Consider the following 15,587-nt stretch of genomic DNA (forward strand, 5'->3'; position numbering starts at 1 on the left):
TGAATCTGATCTCTTCCATTTTCAGGATGATGTTTTATCTACGATTGCTGGTAAACAACCTGAAATAGATGGATTACTCATTCCTTTCTAGTGTGTATTCCAAGCAAGCACTGTTTTCTGTTGCTCTGAGTGTATTAGTAATTCCAGAGTAACCTAACAGATGAAACTCTGTACAAGGAAAAGATACTATTTCAGAAATGTGAGTGGAGAGAATTCTTGAGCACAGAGCGTTTAGTACAATGCATTGGAAATTATCCTATTCAAGAGTCACTGAAATGAATGGAAATTATAGTAACAGTGCTACTATGTAATGGAAGCTAAAGAAAGAAAGAACTAAAGAAAGAATGAAAAGGTTCTGCACGCACTGCATTGAAAAGACCAGGATCTGCATGACAGCAATACTGGATTTGCAGAGGCAAACTTCAGAGAGCGCATTGGCCAGACCAACTGTGCCAAAATAACTGAAATGTGCATGGGTGCATCAATTACTCTCATAGGTCCAAAACGCACTCTAGAAATAATCCAGTTTGAGACCACTTTAACCACCCTGGCTCAGTGCTTGGGAATCTGGGGAATTGTAGTTTATTGTGGCACCAGAGCTCTCTGACAGAAAAGGCTAAAATGTCTCACAAAACTACAGTTCACATTATTCTTTAGCATTGAGCCAGGGCAGTTAAAGTGCTCTCAAACTGGATCTGCAGTGTGTTTTGGACCTTAGGTGAAACCACATGTCTTCAAGATATTCAGAGTGCCTGACAGCAGAGGTTGGTGGTTTCCAAGTCAGTGAGGTGCAAATTTGCTCTGGGTTTTACACTAAACTTTAAAAGAACTACCCAAGGTGCTGGACTTGTTTTGGGAGGAGAGCTCAGCACTTTGGATAGTTCCTTAAAAGTTCAAGCCCAGAGCAGAATCCATTGCCCTACTGACATGAGAGTCACCTGCGGTCGTTGCTTATTGATGGCCAAAGATATTGTGGGTGCTGTTCAGCTTTCATAAAAGGCATTGTCACCTTTTCTGGCGCATGCTTTTAAACACTTCTGGTTCTACAGAATAGTGGGAACATAGGAGGAAGAATTGCTGCTGCTGCTGCCTCTTTAAGAAACTGAAGCTGTCCCACAGGTGAGTTATTATAAAGGCAGGTAAGCCAGAGCCTTGCATTGAGAGAACTGGCAGAAAAGCAGAAGGAAGCAACCTGGATAATGACTGGTCATAACTGCTGGGGATATGGGGAGAAAGACGGTAGGCTATGTTACACACCCTCCTTCTTCTGCTGTGAATCTTCCTCCACCTTCTTTTCTTTGGTGTTCAGGGTATTTTTGTTATACTTGCAGACACCAATAGTACATTCATTATTATTGGCAACAGACATAAGTGACTAAACAATACACAGTTCTTAAATTATTGCTAGAAAGAAGCACAATTTTCACTGCCTTTCTGCCATGCTCAGTCAAAGGATGAGCTAGTTGCGTTTCAGATCTTTGCAGGATGTGCTTCCAAGTTCATTTTGTCATTTGAAAGCACAAAGTTAGCGAATATGAGTTTTGTTCATGACTTGGGTCCCTTGTAAGGGCTTTCTGCATGGCCAGGGACCCCTGGTGTCCTCTTTCTCTGTGAGACAGTGAATTCTGGATTTTAGTCTGGACCTTACATGAACTATTCAAGGGTCTGAACTCTACTCCCAAAACAGGTTTGACTAAAATCCACAATGAATTCATTGCCGCGTTGATACATAAAACACCAGCCGCCACTGCCAATATTCAAATAATCAGTAAGCAGATGTTTATGCTGGTGCTAATGAAACATCCTCCAATATTCAATGGAAAATGGGGTAGCCTTGTATGGGAAGGAAGCCCTGGAGGGAATATGAGCACCCAGCAATGAAGAGGGAGAGGGGAAAGGAGAGCCCTGGTGATGCTCCCTTGTTAAGAAAGGCTCCTGTGATCAAGTGGCACACTCAAATGGGTTGCATGCAAAGACAGCAAGGGATGATAGATCCTCCAAACTGCTAAAATGGCCCAGTATTTGGGGAGGCTGAGTATTCCGCTCCAAGGTCTAGTCAAGAGCTAATGCGTGTTCTTTAAGTGTTCTAAAATTTTGTCTTTAATCTATTACAAATTCTTAGATGTGTTTCCTTTTTGCTATTCAAATGTGGATCTGATTGTAAAGGACTCATTTCAGCAAGACCAAACACAATGCAATCTTACCATGAATAAGTTAACATTTCCTCTTCTTTTTCTTCTTTTTCTCTCCCCAAAGGCCCTTCAGAGTGGCACAAGTCCTATCCCATTGCCCAAGGCAATCACCAGTCCCCCATTGATATTATTCCCACGCAAGCTATTTATGACCCCTGCCTAAAGCCCCTTGGTTTTTCCTATCAATTGTGCTCATCTCTTGACATCACCAACAACGGATATTCGGTCACGGTGGGCTTCAAGGATGTTGATGATAAAACAGGTAAGTGGGAGATGAGACATCCAGTCTTCTAAACTAGTAGTCATCTTATCTCACTGCTTAACACTTTCTGCTTGGGAGCAATGGAGGAACCATCTCCTTTCTATTGTCATATCCTGGGACCAAGTTCCACAGCAGTCTTGTGGATCCATTATCAATCTGCCTTTCCTCACCAATATACAAATAATTGGGGTGCTTCTAGATAGATAACGCATAGTCCTCTCTATCAAAAGGTAGCTATTCCATCTTTCCTTCTTTCAAAGTTTGTACTGGGTACAGAGTTCCTAATACAAAAAATGAGAGGAAGAACACCAGAAGAAGTGTGGGGGGTAAAGTACAGACTAATTATAACAGATCATTTGAGACTGAGAGAAAGAAATTGGCAGCACGAGCTTTCATAGACTTCAGTCTACCTCCTCAGATGTATGCCTTAAATACTATTGTTACAAAGCAACTGAGTCTCTGGTGACAGGCAAGGAACGTATATGGGACCACGTGGGATACCGCTAGAGCACTATCAAGTGTAGTGTTAAGTTGCAGCTATTAGATCCACCTAAAACTGAACTTGTGAAGGCCAGTAGTGAGTTCAGTTCAGTTGCAGTTGTGAAGAGACTACAGGGAATCCATCTCTCTAACATTTAGGAAAGGCACTTTCAGTCACTGGCCAAATTAGGTCAATAGAGACTTTGAATTGAATGGTCTAATGCCCGTTCCCAGTTTTAAGTGGCAATGAGTATTATGTCCTTTACTTCAAGGTGAGGTAAGTCAGCCGTGCTACCTTTATTTATTTCCAATATTCTATCTTGTTCCATATTGTAGATCACTTGCAAGTCCTCCTACTCATTCTGATCAGTGGAGTCCTAGACTTGTAGTCCAGCCCTGTCTTTCCAACCAGTGCACCACTGCTTTCATAGCAGATCAAAGGATGTCTAACTGAAGTCAGTTTTATGGCAACCTTGTCACTTTCTCCTTTACATTTTAATGCAGTTGTCAGTGGGGGCCCACTGGAAGATCCTTACAGGCTGAAACAACTCCATTTTCACTGGGGCTCAAGCCATAATTCTGGATCAGAGCATACTATTGCTGGCAAATCGTTTCCTTGTGAAGTGAGTTATGAATCTTAGACATCTTATAAACTTATAAATATTTAAAAAAAATACTGTGTGCTTACATTACAATCCCACCATGTAGCCAAATTAATTAATTTCCTCAAGATTCACACAATCACAGTTTCATGTGCAATGTGAACTTGGTTTGGGGCATCATTAAAAACCACTTATTAATATCTTTTGCCAAGCCAATCTTTGTAGGTTTCTCAGATTATAATACTACTCACACCCAGCCCTTCATTGACTGTGGCTGCTGGGAACTGTAAGCCAACAGATATGGCTGCATCAATAGAAGTATAGTGTCTAGATCAGTGATGGTGAACCTTTTACAGACTGAGTGCCCAAACTGCAACCCAGACCCCACTTATTTATTGCAAAGTGCCACGTCCCTCTGGCTTTCTAGTAAGAAACTCTGGCAAACTCTGTGCCAGGGCGACAGCATATGTGCCCACAGAGAGGGCTCTGAGTGCCACCTCTGGCATGCGTTCCAATCGGTTCGTCATCACAGGTCTAGATCAAGAGAAGCAATAGTGCCACTCTATTCTGCTCTGGTCAAGCCCCACCTGGAATACTGTGACCAGTTCTGGGCACCACAATTCAAAAAGGACATTGAGATACTAGAGCGTGTCCAAATGAGGACGACTAAAATGGTGAAGGGTCTGGAAATCATGCCCTATGAGGAACGACTTAAGGAGCTGGGGATGTTTAGTCTGGAGAAGAGAAGGTTAAGAAGTGATATGATAGCCCTGTTTAAATATTTGAAGGGATGTCATATTGAGGAGGGAGCAAGCTTGTTTTCTGCTGCTCCAGAGACTAGGACCCGGAGCAATGGATGCAAGCTACAGGAAAAGAGATTCCACCTCAACATTAGGAAGAAATTCCTGACAGTAAGGGCTGTTCGACAGTGGAACAAACTCCCTCGGGCTGCAATTTGGTGGCAATTTATATGTGATAGGAACCTACTGCCTCCCGAATTAGCACTCAATTCAGGAAAGGTGAGCTGCTCCTTTAACCCCACGTGACAGGGTCCTAGGTTTCTAAGGTCCATACTTATACCTAAAAACTAGCCCCAAGCATTAGGCTAACTCAGTGATGGCGAATCTATGGCATGTGTGCCAGAGGTGGCACTCAGAGCCCTATCTGTGGGCACACATGCTGTCACCCTAGCACAAAGTTTGCCAGAGTTTCTTACTAGAAAGCCAGAGGGATGTGACACTTTGCAATAAATAAGTGTGGTCTGGGTTGCAGTTTGGGCACTCTGTCTGTAAAAGGTTCACCATCACTAGGCTAACTTGTTAAGTAACAAAAGGCAGGATGCCCTTTTCCAGGAATCAATAATGCGATTCCAGACTGGTTGATAGCTTTAATTTTAGTGTGACAAAAACAGTGATTGAATCACGATATCCCCAGGATGGATGGACAGGGACATATGGCTCTCAACACAACAGGGGAAGGTAGAGAGTTTGTTGGTATATGGCGTGTTCCTTTTCAGGCTTGTAGACAACCAGCATTGCCCTTTTCCATTCCTCTGTGAGCGCGCAGAGAATAGGTTTCTGTTGGAAGGGCTACCAGTCAGCCAGCATCACATACACTGTTTTTGAGATCCTCTTCCTAATTTTTTCCACACTTCCAAAAAAAGAGTTCTGATAATGCTAATAATGCATGGCCTTGCTTTGTCTATATAAGAATGGCACTTGGGAGAATAAGCTTTCATTATAGAAAGCTCATTTTCCTAAATATCAGTCCTTATGTAGCCATATTTTAAGGTACAAAGCTACATAGTGAACTGATAGCACTGAAAAATGATTTCTCGTAAGAATCTTCAGAGCAGTTGTAAACTGGAATTTCTTCCCTGTTTTGGATCTTTGTTGGCTGACCCATAAAATACGCTGGCCCATAAAGTAATGCCTAATTTTGAATATGTTGGCTTGAATGACTTTTCCCAGAAATTTTGGCAACTTTGTACCCTGAGCAACAGTGGTGCATTGATGTGGTCTCAGCACCATTAGTCAAATAGAGTACAAGACCCTGTCATTTACTACTCATAAATAATGATGCATGGCTCTCCTCCACAGCTCCATTTAGTTCACTGGAATGCCAAGAAATATATGTCATTCGGAGAGGCAGTGGCAGCCCCAGACGGCTTAGCAGTGGTTGGTATTTTCTTAGAGGTAAGAGCCATAAGATCAGCTTCATTATAGTTGAATGGATGAATATACAGCGGTCCTAACCACATATAGTTATAGTTACTGAAAACTGATGCAGCCTAAAATAGCATTGATCTTTTTAGCTGCTGCAGCACACTGTTGACTCATGTTCAACTTGTGGTCTACTAGGACTCCTAGATCCCTTTCACACGTATAAATCTCCTTAAGCCAGGTGTCTCCCATCCTATATCTATGGATTTCATTTTTTCTACCTAAGTGCAGTATCTTATATTTCTCCCTGTTGAAGTTCATTTTGTTAGTTTTGGCCTAGCTTTCTAAACTATTAAGGTCATTTTGAATTTTGATCCTTTCCTCTGGGGTATTAGCTACCTCTCCTAATTTGGTGTCATCTACAGATTTGACAAGCATGGCCTCTGTTCCTTCATCCAAGTCATTGATAAAGATGTTGAATAGCACTGAGCCCAGGACAAAATCCAATTTTAATAGTGATGTAACACAATCACTGATAGAAGTGCCAGAAACTAATCTGACTGCCATGTTTTGAACTAACTGAATTTTCTGAATTTGATACAAAGGTAGCCGAATGTACAGCTTATTACTGATGTTCAGCCTTGAGAGTACTAGTGTGTACTATCTTTAAATCTTCTAATTCAAGGAAAGGGTACACCTGGCATAACAGCTGAAGCAGACAGTAAACACTCTCACCATCAAATGTATCTGGGCCATCATTTGGAGTGACAGGTCTGGAACTACTCCCAAGTGGAGAATACTTGGGAATACAGTCAACTCGGGTTTAGTTAACAGATCTGGAGAGCATCGGTTTGTGGTAGACTGATCTATTTTAACTGTTACTGTTTTGAAATAAAACATCCCTATTCAACATTGTCATTTAAACATTTAGATTGGAGAAGAACATGCTGGTATGAACAGATTAACAGATGCCTTGTACATGGTTAAATTTAAGGTAAGTTTTCAATAAAAATGCAGAGTAGGGAAGTATTTATGAACTGACTGTGTATAAACTGCCAGACTGCTACCTCCTGATGGCCATAAGTATTACAGCTGTTAGCACTATTATTTGAGGAAATACTGCTGCCCAGTGGACAAATTGATATTAAAACTATTAAAACTACTTTGATCAACCCCCTCCAACCTTTTAACTGTGGGCTCTGGAAGAAGAATGATTCTTGGTTTGATTTTTGTAGCTCTTAGAAAGTTCTGTAAAAAGCAATTTTATTTTATGTATATAACTCTAGTTTATGCTAATTGCTTTTCTTAGGGAACCAAAGCACAGTTCAAGTGCTTCAAACCAAGCAGCCTCCTGCCCCGTTGCCTAGATTATTGGACTTATCCTGGGTCATTGACAACACCTCCCCTCAATGAAAGTGTGACATGGATTGTGTTGAAAGAAGCTATCCAGATTTCTGACAAGCAGGTAAATCTCATGGGAATAAGAAGGTATATTCTTTTGTAATGATGACATCTACTCTTCCAGTCCTATAGGGAGGGAATATTATTATTTAAACAGAAATTACAACTAAGACTTCCAAGGTATCCTTAGCTTCTAGATCTCAGGAGGGTGGCATGCTCTGGAAGCCAGTGTCCCATTTTATTCTGAACTTTACCCAGAATATGACTGCCCCTGCAGTCTAAATAATTTTACCATTGCACTTGAATTTCACTTGGATAATACTGTTTCACAGATGGAGAAGTTCCGAACTTTGCTGTTTACCACCGAGGAAGACGAAAGGATCCAGATGGTGAATAATTTCCGTCCACCTCAGCCTCTTAAGGGACGAGTTGTCCGTGCATCATTCAAAACTTAAGGAAAAGTGGTGGGCAGGGAAGAGCGGAGAGCCTGAAAAGTGAACCTCAGAATATCCAGATAACTGCAGATACTCTCACAGCTGCAAATACAAAGCTGGTGTATGAAGAATTTAGAAAGTGGAGGAAAGACGTGAGGGACATCCGAAGCATTTAGGCTTCTTCAAGTGACATCCTAAGAACTTCAGGTTTCATCTGCATGTTCATGTGCTCCAATCGCTCCTATATATAATGGGATGATCCTTATTTTTTGGCCACGTCCCTTAGGAAACATTATTTCTTATTTTGCCCTTAAGAGAAATGTTGGGTGTGACATGTTTAAGCCACCTTATGAATATGTTTGAAGAGTGAGGTGCAAACCTTTAAATAAAATAAAGAAATATTGATGAAGTATCATTAAGATGAGAAAAGGGACTTAGGTTAGCTGGAGCTGGGCAGGTTTTGATCCCTCAAGGTTTAAGAATATGATGTGGAAATGTGCTGGCGTAAGTTAAATGCTCAGAAAGCATGTGGCACCTGCAAAGTAGTGTCTGGTAGTAGCAACATGATTCTAGTTCCTGTACAGTTTCTTATAGCAGTATGTTTAGCCTGATATAAACATGAAACCCTGGAAGGGAGGAGGATAAATATTGGTCTTGAAACAAATCTGTGTGAGTTAAAACACATAAAATTACATGGTTTCCCTGGTCTTTAGCATATTTATTTAGCAATAAATAAGGGTTTATCCACACCACAATTACTGTATAGCACTATGATTTAATGGTCCTGGCTTCAATTTACAGACTTCTGGGATGTGTTGTTTCATCAAGTACTTGGATTTCTCTGCCAAAGAGCTCTAACTAGGCACTTGCTGTACTTCTGTTCATGCAGCCTAGAATTGCAATGGCGTTTTTAGTTGCTGCATCGCACTGTTGACCCATGTTCAACTTGTGGTCTACTAGAACTCCTAGATCCCTTCCACATACACTGTTTTCAAGCCAGGTGTTCCCCATCCTTTGTGTATTTCAAATTTTTTTCTCCCCAAGTATAGTACCTTTACATTTCTCCCTGTTGAAATTCATTTTGTCAGTTTTAGTCCAGCTTTCTAACCTATTTAGGTCATTTGGGGTTTTGATCCTGTCCTATAGCTACTCCTCCTAATTTGGTGTCATCTGCAAATTTGATTTAAAAGTGCAATATCTGAATGGGCCACTTTGGGAAATTAAAGATATTGGGTAATTAGGGGGGGAATTAACCTGTCTCTGAGGTGAATGAATTTTGACTCGCTCTCGCTGGCCTTGTCTCAAATCAGCTATCTGGTGGACAGTTTAACCAAGAAAAACCACAGAGCCAGCCAGAAGGAAATACAAGACGTCAGTAGATAATTTAACAGAAAACATATTTAATTTACATTAACAAATACAAATGAGTCTTTCTTGCTGGAATCATCTCTTTTCATTTGTTCCCTGGATGTAACTGTTAATCTACAATACACAAAAAAATTGGAAAATCAATAATAATAAACCATGTCAAGGCACCTGCCAAAAAGATTTAAATAAATAATTCTTACCTGTATTGGCAGAGCCAGTTATTTAAGGGTGATGGTGGGGCTGGAAGATGTAGGCCGTTTTCAATCCTTCTATTTGGGACGCAAGAAGTTCTGTGCATAAAGAAAAAGAAACAAAGAGAAATTAGAAAATACGATTCTATTTATTTATTTTATTTATTTACAGTGTTTATACCCACCTTTCAGCCATAAACTAACCTACCTTGAGCCATCTGTATATACTGCTCCTGGCTCGTTTTCAACAGTATAGACTGGTGATACAAATGAATGTAACTTTCCTTCCAATAATTGGCTTCTTCGTTAACAGCTGAAAAATAGAGAAAATAGGTGTCAGAAGTTTGACCCCACTTTAACTGCCATGGCTCAATGCCACATTTACATAATTTCACAACCCAAATCACCACCACCACCACAACAACAACACTAATATTTGTACCAATTACAATAGTTTTATTTTATTTATTTATGGTATTTATACCCCGCCTTTCAGCCCTAAAGGCTATCTGAGCGGCTTACAGTTATTATTTTCAATTAGAATTTTAATTCTATAATTCCATTACTTTTTTTGTCTTTGACTAAATGCCATTTAAAATTAACCTACCCTAAAATTAACTCACAGCAACCCTAGGGCAAGCCTATCACCTTTTTTTCTTGGCAGGATTTATTTACAGGGCAGTCACCTCTCCCCTTTGCCTTCCTCTGAGGCTGAGGGAGTGTGACTGCCACTTGCTCAATGACAACATGGCTGAGCTGGGATTCGAATCCTGGTCTTCAGAGTCGTAGTCCAAAGGTCCAACCACTAAACCGTGTTGGCTCTCAAACTACTCATACTGAATGTTAAATTTCATTTCCATCCCCACAATAATGGAATGTATATTGCCTCCCACAATAATAGCCACAATTGCTAAAGTTATTCCTAACTATAAACTTACCCACATATCAAGCATAAAAAAACATTATTGAACCTCATACTTACTGCCACAATTCTTTGATCTTCTGCAGCACAGATGGCTCCCGATTGCTAGAAAGAGATGATAGCTTAACATTCCCAACTTTTCACTAGAGTCAAATGTCAGATAACACAACATCTGCCACATAGGATCACACAGTATTTTGTAAGAGAGGCTTTACAAACAGGGAAATATTACGATTAAAAAAAATTCTAGAGTTTCTCTAAGGAAAGTGTCTACATACCCAGCCTGAAATTAGTTTATTCTCAGGTTTGAAAGTGACTGAATTCTATAGATGACTTACTTCAAGGAGGGAGGGATGATGGCCTTCAGGGGAGGGGAAATCTTACGCTAATGCCTAAATCTTTTAGTACAGCACAACATTTGAGGAACTTCAGGAAGGGGAATGTTCTGGTAATACCTATTTCTTTTGAATCCAGCACAACAAACTGGCAAACAATTAATGGGACACTGACAGAGGACCCTTTAGAGACAACCACAGTGACTCCATAGCTGACTCTTAATAGCACTGTGCAGAGGGAGGCAAGGGCAAACTCCCTCTTGAAAGTCTTCCACTATGCAAACTCTATGGTGAGACAATCCAAAATGAACCAAGACTTAGGGACAGGATGCACAACGTGAGATAATAGGGCAGAGCAGAGCGCAATTATGAGTAGAGATGTGGCTAATGATACAACTGAACTCTAAGCTAGGATGCAAAAAGTGAGAGGGACATAAATATGGCTGAACTTACGCTTTCTGCTTCTGTACATGGCTTTGCAAAAGAATCAGTGGTTACAGTAGACTCATAGAATGAGCTACAGAGTAAAGTGCAAATGGGTGATTGGCCCCCACTCTTTTTTACTGTGTGTGACTATGGTATACACACTCACCTTCTCACCCCCTCCTTTCTCTAGAGAGCTCTGAATACAATGCTCTGGCTCTGCAGTGGCCTTGGAAGAGAACAGGATCAGCCTAGCTAGTATCTCTTTGCATTCCAGACTATTCCTAGAGAGAGGATATTAATAAAATCCGTGAATAATCAAATCAGCAAAAGTCAAAGCTGCAGATGTGGAGGGCTGACTGGATATACCTCAAGGGCCAGTGCAAGATGACAAAGGAGTCTCCCAAGCTGCCTTGATGCAAGTGACTGGTAATTCTCCCCAGCCCCAAAATGCCTGAATTAATAATTCAGTTTGTAGCTATCCACAGAGCAAACAGTTCTTATGTGAAAACAGACTGATCTATGCATCTAGTGTTATCAGTATCAAGACCATGACTGAGCCTACAGTTGAAGATACACTTTTTGTCCTTTTGATGCCTATGATAGCCTAATATGTCTGTAGGCATAAATATATTTGTGACGTAGGGAAGGGATGTTATCTGTCCCTCTTGATAAAGTATTTCCCCCAAAGCATACAGTGATTTATAAAACTGCAAGAACAAATTTAAAGAACAGCCATTTAAAGTCAATAAATTCCCAAAGGCAGTGAGAAGTGTGTCCCAAGCAATACTGCAAAAATTAACCATCAATTATAAAAAGTCTTCTAGAATGAAAAGGAAGCACATATACACTTTTCTAGAGGTTGTAATTGAAAGGTGGTATTTTGGCAGACCTCTCTGGGAAGAGAACTCATCTGTGGGGCTACTGTTTGAAAGCCCTGATCCCTGCGTTGAGGATCCTTTTATTACTTCTTTCTGCATGCATCTTACTGCAATGCTCTTCCCTGCTTACAACAAAGCATCATGTTTTGAATTGTGGCATCATCTTATGTAAGGTCAAGGGACTGCTAAATGATTATATTTTTTAAAGACACTAACAAAATAGGCCATTATCTAATGCAGTGGATCCCAAACTGAGGTCCTCAAATATTGATTGACTACAAAATCCTAGGGATTCTAGGAGTTGTAGTCCAACAACATCTGCAAAACTTAGCTTGGAAGCCACTGTATACATCATCTCCAACAGTGGTTTTGGATGTATCACACTGTACCACAGAAAAATAATGGGCTATGAACTTAATGCTATTCACTTTGCGTATCTAGTGCCACTGGTCTAAGAATCTGAAGAGCTGCAGAAATATTTGACAAACTTGTAGCACTTTAAAATCTAACAGATTTGTTGAAGTATAAGCTTTCATAGACCAAATGCCATTTCACCATGTTTTACCATATCAAAAGCTCCTACGACAATAAATCTGTCAGTCCTTGTTGGCTTTGCTATAACAGATACATTGGGGATTTAACCCATTGTTTTAAAGTCTTCTAGATTCATTTGAGTATTCTAGTAGATCTGATCTTTGTTCTGATAAGATATATTATCTGGGTTGTGACCTGCCTTGAACATTTTACTGTATTCATCCCAAAGTTCAATACATTGTCATATACAGGAACCCTTTGGTTCGGAAATCCAGGCTTCAGCAGCGAAAACACAAAAACCTTTATTCAGAAACTACATGTGTTCTCCATAGACGTTTGTTGTCTCACCAGCAACCGTTAGCAAAGCATAGTTAAAGCATATACAGTTTCAAATCTTTGGCCGGCTACCCTCTCATTCATTATAAAAGCAACATATTCTTTTCTTCCCCTTTCCAATGGAAGCCCCCTATTTTTCTCTTTCCAAACGTTCTCAAGAGACCGACTTTGGGTCTTCTGCTTGAAATGTGGTCAACAGTTCTAGCATTTGGCGCACCACTATGGCACTTTAATCAGGATCAAACCGGATTATGTCTGCAGTGCGGATGCATGGGCTGTGTCCGTGCTGCAGAATTAAAGCAGTTTGATACCGCTTTAACCACCATTCAGTGCTATGGAATTCTGGAATTTGTGGTTTTGTGAGATATTTAGCCTTCCCTGTCAGAAAGCTCTGGTGCCACAACAAACTACAAATCCTTGGTTTCCATAGGATGGAACCACAATTGTTAAAGTGGTGTCAAACTGCATTGATTCTGCAGTACGGATGCAGCCCATGTAAGTTACATTTGGATGAGGTTTAGTTATTGGCCCAACATCACTGCAGTGAGTGACTGAATGGGAATAATCCAGTTTGAGACAGCTTTAACTGCCCTGGCTCTGTGCTAGGGAATCCTGGGAACTGTAGTTTATTATAGCACCAGAGCGCTCTGACGAAGAAGGCTCAATGTCTCACGAAACTACAAATCCCAGAATGCCATAGCATGGGATCCCAGCAGTTAAAGCGGTATCAAACTACTACTTAATCCCAGCATGCTAACCGCCCAAAGGAGAATACTGAAAGTCTGGAAAGCTTCTCCACTAGTCTTTGACCTTTGAGTCCTCCCTCAGAAAGAGGACAAGCCTCATTTATTTTGCAGGGAATGAAGAAAGAGGCAAAGCCAAGATTAGCAGCAGGCTATTCTTATGAGTTCTGCTTTGGCACACAACAACACATTATATATATATAGCATATATATATCACACACACACACACACACACACACACATGATATGATATATAGTATATTATAGTTTATCATATTATATATATAGTATTATACATTATATTATATATATATTTATAGTATATTTATATGTTATATTATATTAATATTTACTATATATATACTTTTATATTATTTATATATATTTATATATTTATATGCAATAATGTATTTTATTTTTTATTAGATAATAGACATTTTATATGTATTACATACATTTATTATCATATATATAATTGTATATATTTACATCTTTATATGTAAATATACTATATAATTTATATATTTATAGGTTATAATAGTATATATATATATATATATTATATATATTTACATATATAGATAGATAGATAGATGATAAAACTATTTGCATATATTTATATGTTATATATATTTATGTTCAAAACTGGGTATCTTACTTCCATAGCACTGACCATAGCATTTAAGTCGGTAAAACAGGAGTATTTTTCCCGTGTGAGGATAGATCAAGACCTTCTTCTCGCGCCCTCCCGACCCCTTTTTCCTCCCTTTTCTGTCTCTCAGTTGGAGCGGGTGTCTGGGCTGGCCTCGCCTGACTCCGCCCATCCACCAATCAGCCGCAGCATCCCTCTCCCGCCCTCGCGGCGGCCAATGGCTGCGCGTTCTGTGGGCGGGGCGCTAGCCTTGGAGCCTCCAGCGTTGCCTTGTGTTTGTGGGGTGACATTTTGTGGGCTTCTGAAGGAAGAGGAACCTGAGGGGGAAACGATAGAAAGACGTTGGGAGCCGAAATAGATCTGGTTGTATCCCTTTAACGCGCTTGGGCTGCCCTCTTCCACAGTGGCTTGTTTTGGTGTCTAACCCAGTGGTCCCAAACTGTTTCTCCTTTAAGGATTTTTTGAACTTCAACTCCCATAATCCCAGACTATGGTCCAGCATGGCTGGGCTTCTGGGAGATGAGTCCAAAATCTCTCTTAAAGGGCACGTTTGGGGACCATTGGTGGATAGAATCAGTGTCCCCAAACTGTGCCCTTTTAAGGGCTTTGGACTTCATCCCCAGATGCCAATCAATGGGCCACATGGCTGAGGGCTTTGGGAGATGAAGTCAGAGAATCTCTTAAGGGGCACAGTGTGGGGACCACTACTTTAACTGGCTTTTTGGCCAAGAGTTGTTGCCAACTTCTTTCTTTCAGTGAGTCTTAAGGGGCTACAAGATCTCTCTACATACTGATTCTACAGACTAACAAGCTATGTCTTGAATACTTTCAAGAGCGTTTGCAGAGAGATCTGTGGTCACCTTTGAGATAATTGAAGAGAGAGAGTTGGCAGCATGAGCTTTCTAGGCTTCCGTCTACTTCCTCAGATGCTTTTTGATTTCAAGACAGCAAGCCCTATTGACAGCAGAGCTGTCACTGAAAAAAGAGAATCCACCTAAACATTAGGAAGAGCCTTTACTGTGTTCGTACTTGGAGGGTGTGGGTCCCACTTGAGGCTTCGCGGGGAGGTTGGAGGTCATGGTGCAAAGTGGTGGAGGAGGTGCGTGGTCATCTGTCAGTGGGCTTCCATGTGCCTTTCTGCAAGGCAGAGAGTGACTAAGAGTTTATCAGACAGGGAAATTGGAAGTATAATCCAAAGGCAATCTGAATGCATCATGGGGTTTCACCATGGTGCCTACTACATGCAATTTTGGGCAATGGGAAGTCAGTCCAAACCAATCTGGGGTTTCACATTTGATGTAGACTACCCACCCAAATTCGGGCAATGGCAAGTATTTTACGGCAATGGCAGCCAGTTCGGCATTCACATTCACTAAATTAGCTGAACTAGAATTCAGTGAAGCATTCTGGCTCCACTTTCTTTTCATTCAAAATTAAGAGAAATCCCTCCCATGTGTAAAGTCTAAATCTGGTCCGTTGGTCCTGTGATCATTTCACATACCTTTTTACAGGTTGTGTGTTATAAGAGCAGTTCCCATTCAGTTATTTATTAAACAGTTATAGCCTGTGTGTGGCTTGGGAGCTAATGCGAGGGCAATTTACGTAGGTGACTTAAAAAATTAAAAACACAATGTGGGAATGGCTACTGTCTGTTTCCACGTACCTTCT

The 15,587-nt window shown here is 40.6% G+C and overlaps 2 protein-coding genes and 1 long non-coding RNA gene across 4 annotated transcripts in view; 2 read left to right on the forward strand and 1 right to left on the reverse strand.

The window, feature by feature from the left end:
• Positions 1 to 1,199: 1,199 nt before the first annotated feature.
• On the forward strand, positions 1,200 to 8,316 carry CA7 (carbonic anhydrase 7). Its single transcript, XM_042437770.1, has 7 exons — positions 1,200 to 1,239; positions 2,257 to 2,454; positions 3,439 to 3,557; positions 5,636 to 5,731; positions 6,630 to 6,692; positions 7,008 to 7,163; positions 7,432 to 8,316. Exons 1-7 carry the CDS (start codon positions 1,200 to 1,202, stop codon positions 7,552 to 7,554), a joined length of 795 nt encoding a protein of 264 aa, XP_042293704.1. The 3' UTR covers positions 7,555 to 8,316.
• Positions 8,317 to 8,959: 643 nt separating this feature from the next.
• LOC121937515 lies at positions 8,960 to 11,057 on the reverse strand. Its single transcript, XR_006105157.1, has 5 exons — positions 10,942 to 11,057; positions 10,075 to 10,119; positions 9,301 to 9,405; positions 9,102 to 9,191; positions 8,960 to 9,015 (listed from the first exon to the last, which is right to left on the reverse strand). It is a non-coding gene; the product is annotated as an uncharacterized LOC121937515 (long non-coding RNA).
• Positions 11,058 to 14,224: 3,167 nt separating this feature from the next.
• PDP2 (pyruvate dehyrogenase phosphatase catalytic subunit 2) overlaps positions 14,225 to 15,587 on the forward strand; it is a 10,287-nt gene continuing 8,924 nt past the window's right edge. For both annotated transcript variants that reach the window (XM_042438307.1, XM_042438308.1), the window contains exon 1: positions 14,225 to 14,282. The gene's annotated coding sequence lies outside the window, so the exon portion shown is untranslated. The remainder of the gene's footprint in view (positions 14,283 to 15,587) is intronic.

Source organism: Sceloporus undulatus, chromosome 8 (assembly GCF_019175285.1).
Source record: "Sceloporus undulatus isolate JIND9_A2432 ecotype Alabama chromosome 8, SceUnd_v1.1, whole genome shotgun sequence".
Taxonomy (NCBI): Eukaryota; Metazoa; Chordata; class Lepidosauria; order Squamata; family Phrynosomatidae; genus Sceloporus; species Sceloporus undulatus.